Genomic DNA, 10,805 nt, shown 5'->3' on the forward strand with positions numbered 1-10,805 from the left:
ACAGAGCCGTTGGGGGTGTCCCAAATGGCTAGTTTTTGGGTTTTTGGCTATAAAAGGGTTCTCAAACCACTTAGACAAAATCAACAAGCTCTAATATACACTTAAAGCATCTCTTGAGTGAAAAGTCACTCCTTGTGCCTCTCTTCGAGAAATCTTATGAGGGATTGGATTCAAGGCTTAAAATTGTATATCTTTATGAGAGCATCTTGTGTAATTGCCTTTGAACAATGCATTCCTTCATTCTTTTAATCTTATATTTGGCAAGTAATCAGAGATGCAGAGCCTTCTCCGAAGGTGAGTGTTGGGAGACATAGATCCGTCTCCGTCGACAAGTGTTGAGGCGCAGAGCAACCTCGTTGTATTGGTTTGATCTTCACCGTTAAGAACAGATTTTAGTGACCATCAACAGTTGTGGTGGAGATGTAGGTCTGGGGTTTTAAACCGAACCCCTATTAAATCTCATTGTACTCTTTCCCTTATCTCCTTTACTTTACTTGTGCATTGATTTTAAGTTCTTTGTGTTTATTGTTAAAATTTTCTTTGATTTAATTTCTTAATCAATCCTTTAAAAGGGCACAATTTTATAAATCTAATTCGCTTCCCCTATGGGTTGCAATCACCTAGGCCTACACATATTTATTTTCAGATTCCTTGCAAGATTCCATTGCCGCCATGTATTCGGGCTCGGTACAGGATAATGCAACCGTTGGTAGCAAGTTTGACATCAAACTAATAAGACCATTCCTAAACTCGAATACATTACCCATAATAGATCTTCCTTTGTCCATAACATTAGCATAACTTGCATAAAAAAAACCATGCAGCGACTTCGAATCCTTCTCATATGTGATAGCATAATCACTAGTACCTCTTACATAGAAAAGCGCTCATTTGACTGAAACTCGGCAGTGGAATCAATATGCACGGCAGAAACAAGATTGAGCTAAAAACAAAAACTTTTCGATCCACCAACTGAACCAAGATCTTAGTTGCTAGATTAATCAATGTTTATGAATTGAAATTCGGATGGTTAAGGACATTTACCAATTGGTTGACCGATACTGCCAATCTCTGCTTGATCTACTCCCCATTAGGCACCCGACGTTTCTGAAACCCAAGCTGGTCCGGAAGTCGAAGTAGTGGCTTCTCAAACCGTGCGGTTGAAGGAGAAATAGGAGAGAACTTGGAATCCTCTCCCAAACTAAAACCAATAAGGCTTTCAAGTTCTTCTAAAGAACTAGAAACAAAACTAGAAGCGGGAAAAAGAAAGGAGAAAAATGAAATTGGGAGGGGAGATGGGCTGGACGAATTTTGCATATGGGTTTCCAAATTGTGCAAGTAATCCAAATTGTCCACCCATCCCCTCCGTTTATAGAGTTCCCTCTAGCAATTCGTTCCCTTGTATGTGTCCCCTTGATTTTGGAAACTAAATTCAATTAAAACTCTCTGTTTCTTAAACATGTAAAACACATGGATACTCAAAATGATTTTTTCTTATTGAATGTTACCAATAACCAATGGGACTTTTAGAAATAGGAAACCTTCTCCAACTCAAATTCTCTCTTTTCCTTTTTAAATTTCCACCAATAGGAAATTAGAATAAATCAACCAATGGGATCTCTCATAACTGTTATCCAATAGGATTTGAGCATTTAATAAGCACATGTTAATTAAGACATGTACACACCATAATATGGTGTATCTCATCTTTAATACATGTGTGTGCACCCTATGTATGGTGCTCTTCCTCCCTGTATCACATATAGTGGATCCAATCCATATCACACATACGATCAAATCTGAAACCCATATTGTCCAACAATCCATAAGGGTCTAGCGAGTTGTGAGTGTGATCGGCCCAGGGATCCAATGATCATTCTCACAGGGTCCACAATGGGCCCTACTGTGATCTCACGCAATGTAGTCCAACTACGATAGCATTAGGCAAGTGACCCCCAACATGACGTTACCCTGAAGAAGACCATTAGATCAAATTACCCAAATCACATCCAATGTGTAGTCCTTCCTCCAATCCTTCATTTACCGAGTTGGGTCTTGTGGAGGGTGGACATCAATTACCCCATGGGCTCACTCAATGGTATACCTTTCTATCTATCAAGCTTGGGCCCGCAAATGCATTTGCAGCTCCCTTTTGAAACAATCAATGTTTTTGAAAAACTTTGATAAACAATTTATCAAACGGATTGGCCAGTCATTATTTAATGGCCTAGCTGAGATCGAAATTGCAAATGATTTTCCTCTATGGGAGGGGTGGAGGATTCAATGATGGGCATCACTATTGACCCCACGGGTTTACCCCATGACCCAGCACTACCCGCTGGTAACCCCGGACCGGGGACTACTGTTAGATAGACCAAAGCCATAAGGTGCGCCCACAGACTAAAAATATCCCTCAGGTCTAAGGACATATCCAAGGGTCCTGTCTGACAGAATAACCTTATCCAATTCCTTGTCCACAGGTTATTCTACGAAGCCATCCGTTCAGTGTGTGATCCAATCATTTCGCCCATTCCACCTACTTAGAATCAACTACCTCAGTGACCTAGATAGGCCACCCCAATGCGTATATGGAGGCAGGTTCGATTCTAGTTGTGTACAGGTACGAGATGTCCAATCTCAACCCCAACCAAGAACATTCTAGGTCTGCAAAGAACCTGAAGATCATATCTCCCCACCACATAATCTCAATGTGCATGACCTATCCTACGATGCTACCTAAGGATAAAGGTGTGCCTAGAAGCACATTAGGTTAATGGTTTATCTATCTTTTAAGGGTTTCTAACATCTAAAACCTAAGGCTCCATGGGTTGACCAGTCTCATGCTTGGGTTGCATTCATGGAAGAGAATTGTGTCTCCACCCTTAAACAATTGGGCATATAAGTTAATAATATATTGTTGCCAGGCATATTCTCACGATTCACTCCAACAAATACCCAATAGATGTCATGTAACAATAAATAATAGTTGCAACATTACAACAACTGGATTTTGATTAGGGCACACACCCTAACAATGACGGCTTCTGAATGCGCTTTACCCAGATTCCCCATAAACCGGCTTAAAACTCCAACCGCGTAAGTAATTTTTGGCCTAGTATATACCATGGAAAACATCAAGCTCCCGACAAGGGTAGCATATGGGATTCGATCCATTTTCTTCACATCCTCTTCCGATTTTGGGCACTGATTGGAACATAACTTAAAGTAAGCTGCTAATGTGTCTTTATCGGCTTAGACTTGCTCATCCCAAACCATTCAAGCACCTTTTTTATAAACATCTTTTGTGAAAGCAACAAAGTTCCAAGGATAAAAAGAATGGAACTTTGTTGCTTTCACAAAATATGTTTGTAAAAAAGGGGCTTGAAAGGTTTGGGATAAGCAAATCTAAGCCGATAAAGCCATCATCAGCGGCTCACTTTAAGATATGTTCCGATCAATTCCCAAAATCGGAAGAGGAGATGAAGAAAATGGATCGAGTCCCATATGCTAGCATTGTTGGGAGCTTGATGTTTATCGTGATATGAACTAGGCCGAACATTGCTTATGCGGTTGGAGTTTTAATCCGGTTTATGGCGAATCCAGGTAAAGCACATTCGGAGGCCGCCAAATTGGTGCTTCGCTACCTAAGAAGTACTACTGATTATGTTATGATATATGGAAAGGATTCGAATCCGTTGCATGATTTTGTTGATACAAGTTATGCTAATGATATGGACAAAGAAAGATCTACTACGGGTTATATATTTAGGTTTGGGAATGGTCCTATTAATTAGATGTCAAAGCTGCAACCAACGGTTGCATTATCCACTATCGAGGCATTAAGTTAAAACCTATGGATTTATTTTGTGATAACATGAGTATCATTTATTTGGCCAAGAATTCAATTTTTCACAAAGGACCACATATATATCGGTTCAATATCACTACATTTAGGAAGTCATTAAAGATGGAAGGATCTATTTGTTGAAGGTGTGAACCAAAGAGAATGTGGTGGATATGCTCATAAAGATGGTTCAAGGAGAGAAGTTATATTGAAGTTTATCTTCCCCCAGTCTCAAGAAGGAAGGGTTGGCACGCTGGTGATTGTGCATCAAGGTGGAGATTGTTAAAATGGTGACGCATGAGCACCATTTTTTTATTTCTTTTTTCGAAGTCGGTATCTCTTGGTCTTTTAAATGGGATGTTTTCCTTGCCTCTCTCATATGGTTTTTTAAAGACAAAAGATAAATAGGGTTTAAAAAAGGAGAAGAGTGAGAGATTTGAGAGGAGAAAAGGTTTAGACAAGAAAAGAGGGGTTTCCTCTTGGGGCTTTAGGAGGGCTTTGTGGTAAAGCGAAAACAAGTTTCTTCTTCTTGGTTTTCCAAGGTGTGTTCCTCTTCTTATGGTGTGCCCATCAAATGGATGGTTTGGATCTTCCTATGGTGTGGCACGTACAGTACTTTTTGGCAAGTGGGATTGGAAATTAGGGATCTGCTAGGGACTATCGATCAATTAAATGAATCTGAGAGCAACCACCTTTGTCCTCAGGTTAATAAAATGAATAAGACAAAATCTTAGCCTGTGTGGGTTGTGTGGCTACTCTCACATGCAATAGCCAAGCAGCAACATGCCTGAAGTGATTGTCCCTAGTAAATCTTTAGTTTTAAACCTAAAATTTAACAAAGTAAAGTGATTGTCGCCAAAGGATGTGGGGCGGGGATGGGGATTAGATATTCCCCATGGGGAGGGGAGGGGGATTCCCCATGATCCCAGCAGTGGGGAGGGGAAGGGGAGGGGGAAAATTCCCCGCATAGGGCAAGGGGTAGGGGACCCCAACATCCGGCCCCGACCCGCCCCGTTGCCAGCCTTAAGAAAGATCTCTCAAGGAAGAAGATGCTAGTGTGTTTAAATCTGTCAGTGATAACAAACTGATCTTGATCAGTTCTTCTTCATGCATTCAACAAGAAAATAATGGAATGAAGAGAAAAAGGACTATAACACTAGTCTACAATTCCAATTCATTAACAAGGAAAGAAAGAATAAAGGAGAAGAGCCTCTCTCTCTCTCTCTCTCTCTCTCTCTCTCTCTCTCTCTCTCTCAAATCAATGTCATTCTCAGAAATGAAATGAGATTGGCTTCATATAGACAGCCCTTACAACTAACATCAACCAACATAACCCCCAATGGTAAAGAGACTAAAAAAGGACATGTATAATAATCAAATGATTAATAATGATGACTACTAAATATAACAAAATATGGAAGGACAATAGTATAATAACATTACTATTGCAAGTAATGGTGAAGCAGATGCACCAAAGGATGTAGTGCATCACACTTGCCTTCTTAGAAAGAACTCGGCCCTGAGTTCACATAAATTCCACCCGGGAATTAGTCCACCTGGATCAAAGATGAAGATATACACACCCTCGTCCCAAGGAATATAACCTCCCACCTTAATTCTCTTATTGAGTTGTATCTTACCATGTGATGTGCGTGGGCTAGTAGAATACCTATAATCCCCAATTCAATGTCTGCTGAATATGACATATGTGTAGTAGTCCGCTGTTTAAACCAAATATGACATATGTGTAGCAGTCCACTATGTAAACGTATCATATATAGAATTGACAACCATTAGCCCCATCTCCTTCTCTTTGAAATGACAAGTGTAAGGGCCGTCTCTCTCTCTCTCTCTCTCTCTCTCTCTCTCTCTCTCTCTCTCTCTCTATCAGCATTAAAATCATTAAATGTTAAAAACGAAATAAATGTAAAGTGTAATGATAAAGGGCGGTGAAACTTTGAGAAATTCGGGTGATAGAATTTTTTTTTAATACTTTATAGGTTCTAATAGTTTATATAAAAATAAGCCATGGAAAATATTAATTATAAGGGCCGTGACTACAAGGTTCTAATTCTTCACACGCACACACACGCACACGCACGCACGCACTAGCACACTGGCGCACACGCACATAGGGATTTGCTAGCATTCATCGCAGAAGCCATTTTACGGCTGCGCTGTTGTATGTGAGGGCAGCCACCTCGTGAATGAAGACAAACTCTCACATCGCGGATGGTCTGTTGATGGATGCTAGCAAATCCCTACGTACACTCACACACGATATAGTTACTTAACTTTTAAAGAGGCAATTCCTTAATATTCTATTTGTAGATACGATTAATTTAAAATTAACCTATTTACACATTATGCCCCTTCGTATTTGATTGTTTAAGGCGTTCATATATTTGGCCCGATTGCGGATGGACCATTGTTTCAAAAATCTCCATTGTGAGACAATCTTAGAATCTAAATTTATGGCATATAAATGGATGAAAATGAATTATTGTAAGTTTAAAAAAAAAAAAAGATTAGCGGCATTAACTTATCTATTTTAGGAATGTTTTAAAAGATCAAGAATGGTAGGGATTATTATTTAAAAACAAGAATAAGTCGCACCCTTAGCGAATTCATCAGAATGATAATCTCTTCAAAATTTGGGGAGTTTTCTTAAAAAAATTGGACCATTTACAAATCCTAATTATAAGATATATAAGACCATATGTAGATACATAAGACATGAGAGATATAATAGCTTATATTACGAAATTTTATTAGTTTTTTTATAAACACATAAGATATAAGAGATTTACTCTTGGCATTTACACTTATCTGTTCAGATTGTATAATTATCTTCGTCATATGCAAAAGAAAATTTAGGGCAGAATGTGAAATTCTCATCATTTTTATTTGTACCATGAGCTTTATCTTAAATGCGAATGATTTTTTAAATTAAAAGAAATTTTGTGTAGTTGTTTGATTTTTTAACTTTTAATAATTTATGGACAAAGGAAGATCTATTATGGGTTATGCTAATGGGAATGGTCCTATTAGTTGGATGGCAAAGTTGCAACCAACGGTTGCCTTATCCACTATCGAGGCCGAGTACATGGAGACAGCGGAAGCTTGCTAGAAAGTAGTTTGGCTTCAAGGTTTGATGGGTGAGATTGGCATCGAGTCAAAACCCATGGATTATTTTTTTGTGATAACATGTGCATCATTTGTTTGGCCATGAATTCGGTTAATCACAAAAGGACCAAACATATATCGGTACAATATCACTACATTCAGGAAGTCTGATGGAAGGATCTATTTGTTGAAAGTGTGAACCAAGGAGAATGTAGTGGATATGATCGTAACGATGGTTCAAGGAGAAAAGTTAGATCGAAGTTTATCTTCTCTCGGTCTCAAGAAGGAAGACTTGGTATGCCGATGATTATGCATCAATGTGGAGATTGTTAAAATGGTGACGCATGAGCACCAGTTTTTTCATTTTTTGTTTTTTTGGAGCGGGTCTCACTTGGTCTTTTAAGTGGGATGTTTTCCATGCCTCTCTCATATGGTTTTGTAAAGGCAAGAGATAAAAAGGTTTTTAAAAAGGAGGAGAAGAGTGAGAGGTTTGAGAGGAGAAAAGGTTACTACAAGAAATGAGGGGTTTTCTCTTTGGGCTCTAGGAGGGCTTCTCTGGTGAGGCGAAAACATGTTTCTTCTTCCTGGTTACTTAGGGTGTGTTCCTCTTCTTTCATTCTTCATTTCCATTAGTTTTTCCTTGCAACCCTAGCATAATGTTGGAGGTTTTTTTAAGGGGATTTCTCCTCATACTTAGTGTATAGATTTGGGGGTTTTTTGTGATTGTATAGAAGGTTGGAGAGAAGGGTTTTTCGGTGGTTTTTACAAGTGTGGAGGTAACGTTGTGCTATTTGGTTTGAAATAATGGACCTGTGTTACCTTGTCGTTGGATGTAGCCCATTATGGTGAACTGCATATATTGTTTTCTTCTTGTGATTGCTTGTGATTTATTTCTTTTGCTCCTCTTAAAAACTGGGCTGCTGTTGGATCAAATATCAAGGGGGTACCGCCCACATGGGACTTGACCGTCGGGCACCGTATTAAAACTCTTGTTTTATAATATTGTAAAGTAGTAACGGTTTGCTAGAAGAACTCTTAATTTGACAATATATTTTCTGAATTATAGTTTATAATGTAAAAGATATTAACAAGGGAAAAGTGTTTCTACTCGGTCAAAAGTAGATAACGTCGTCTACTACGTCGCATGAAACAAAGTGGGCCCACATTGCTTGGATAATCCAGAGCATTCATTTGTTAGGCCCTGAGATAGATAGGGTGTGCCCTAAAAATCAACTTCAAACGATCATCCTAACCCTTCAATTTGTGGAGGTTAAAAATGGGAGGTTCATAGCCCTCCATATTTAACCTCCACAAATAGAAGGGTTGGGATGATCTTATGGTTTTTATTTTATTTTATTTTATTTTGGCACACCCTAACTATTGCGATCAGGACCCAAACAATGTGGGCCCCACTGTAACTTTGGCCGACGGAGTAGATAACGTATCTACTCGGCCGTGTAGAAACACTTTTCCCTATTAACAATTAGATTGGTATGGTAATTCCATCACAATATTATCCGAAAACATGAAATTGTCAAAACGATTTCCCGAAGGAAATGATATATTAAGACGTTTTTTGATAAATTTGCCATCAGTGGATCAGGATCATCCTATCATAGTTTTAACGTAGATGATGGATGGATTTTTTATGTGAGTGGGGGTCCACCATATCAACAGCTTGAACGACAGAAAATCGACACCAATTATTTCTCAAATCGCATATTTGAAAAACATCCAAATGGTCAAAGGAGTTTAAAATATATTTATTTACCATTTAACCAAGTTTTGGCAACTAATCTTTAATAGCGAAGTAACGAAAATAAAATTTTTTATAGATGCTGTAAGTTTTTTTATAATTACAAGTGAAATTTTATTTTCTACCCCATTCCTCCGCATATCCATCCTTTTGTTTGTGCTTTCTTGGAAATGACTATTTTCAGGGAAAGGCAAACAAAAGGTGGAAATATAGCCATTCTTAAGAAAAGATAAACAAGAGGAGGTGGTAATGCTGAAAAGGGGTCGGGAAAAATCAATTTCCTAATTAGAGTGGTATTGGCCAACCTTAAAAAAAGGTCTGCAAATTAGCAATCAAATGGGTAGGTATAAATAGGGTAGGCATTGTTCGAGACCATGTGGGAGATCACCCAGTTTGATTTCAGCATGTCCTTCGCTCGGCTAATAGGGTAGCGGACCGTTTCGCGAGAGATGGAGTAAATTGGATCTTTGATTTTCTTCCTCCATAATATGTTGTTTCTTATTTTCTTTGTCTGTACTCATGACCAGTTGGGTGGTGGGGCAAGCCCCACTTATTAATTTAGATCTAAGCATTTAAAAAAAGGGCAGGCATTTTTCAACTCAGATAAGTTACATTATAATTTAGGTACGAAAAGATTGTTTCAACTTTCACAGAAAAAAGAGTCTGACGACTGCTTCTATTCTTTGCGGGGAAAGATCTACTTGGATGAAAAAAATAGATTAGATAGCGTAGTTGTTAAACCATATATTGATTAAGTTGTAACAAGACCATTTCCATGAAATCACATGACACTTAAGCCATGCATCTGTTTCTCTCTCTCTCTCTCTCTGCCTATAAATATGCACCCATTCTAAGCTTCTTCCACACCATCAAAACACTCGCACCCAATACTCCTCTTTAGATTGATAAAATGGAGAAGGCTACTCCCCTCCTTGTACTTGTACTCCTTTCCTTGGCATCTTCTCTTACCTTTGCCGCTGATCCCAGTCCTCTACAGGACTTTTGTGTTGCTGACAATATGTCTCCAGGTACAAATGCTTTTTTTTTATTTCTCAATTTAACTTCCATTAGTATCATGATAATCACGTGTTTGTGCAAACCCAATTCCATTTTTGGTAGGTATTGTGGGGTTTGGCTAGATGACTTGAGAAATATTGTTATTGCATTTACTCTGCGTGTGGACACCGGCCCTACGTGCATGGGTTATGTTTTTTTTTATTGGCTGATCTTTTTTTGATGTTTTTCCTTCTCAGTGTTAGTCAATGGCGTGGTTTGCAAGGACCCAATGCTCGCTCAGGCAAGCGATTTCTTCTTTCCAGGGCTTGACATGCCACGCAACACAAATAACCGAGTTGGGTCCAATGTGACCGCAGTGAACGTGGTCCAAATACCAGGACTCAACACTCTTGGCATCTCCATGGCTCGCATAGACTTTGCACCCTACGGACTAAACCCTCCCCACACACACCCAAGGGGCACTGAGATGATTGTAGTTCAAGAGGGCACCCTCCTCGTTGGTTTCGTCACCTCTAACCTTGCAAATGGCGAAAATCGGCTCATATCAAAGGTCCTCAATAAGGGTGATGTGTTTGTGTTTCCAATAGGTCTCATTCACTTCCAATTCAATGTTGGACAGACCAATGCGGTGGCCATTGCCGCTCTGGCAAGTCAGAACCCAGGTGTGATCACCATAGCTAATGCCGTCTTCGGATCAAACCTGCCCATCTCCGATGATGTTCTCGCCAAGGCCTTCCAACTTGACAAGAAAGTAGTTGATTTTCTTCAGGCACAGTTCGGGCCCAAAAACTAGATGACTACCGACAAGGATCCCATGCATTAACTACCATAGTGTATTGGAATATGCAAACTTGATGTTTGCATTTCTTAAAAGAGTAATAATAATACAGTCTGAGTATGTCACTGGGGAAATCAAGGGATTGATTGACTATACAATCTTGTTTTTCATGAATTCGTCTCTCTCTCTCTCTCTCTCTCTCTCTCTCTCTCACACACACACACACACACCGATCATGAAGTCTGCAACAGGATGATCCTAACCCACTGATGGGAAACATAAAG

At 39.2% G+C, this 10,805-nt stretch overlaps 1 protein-coding gene across 1 annotated transcript; it reads left to right on the forward strand.

Moving 5' to 3' along the window:
• The first annotated feature begins 9,567 nt into the window (after positions 1–9,567).
• LOC143867520 (germin-like protein 8-2) lies at positions 9,568–10,599 on the forward strand. The gene is made up of 2 exons (XM_077376122.1): positions 9,568–9,754; positions 9,980–10,599. Exons 1-2 carry the CDS (start codon positions 9,637–9,639, stop codon positions 10,534–10,536), a joined length of 675 nt encoding a protein of 224 aa, XP_077232237.1. The 5' UTR covers positions 9,568–9,636; the 3' UTR covers positions 10,537–10,599.
• Positions 10,600–10,805: the final 206 nt, after the last annotated feature.

Source organism: Tasmannia lanceolata, unplaced genomic scaffold, assembly GCF_043159265.1.
Source record: "Tasmannia lanceolata isolate RefF3 unplaced genomic scaffold, GAP_Taslan_0.1 ptg000257l, whole genome shotgun sequence".
Lineage (NCBI taxonomy): Eukaryota > Viridiplantae > Streptophyta > Magnoliopsida > Canellales > Winteraceae > Tasmannia > Tasmannia lanceolata.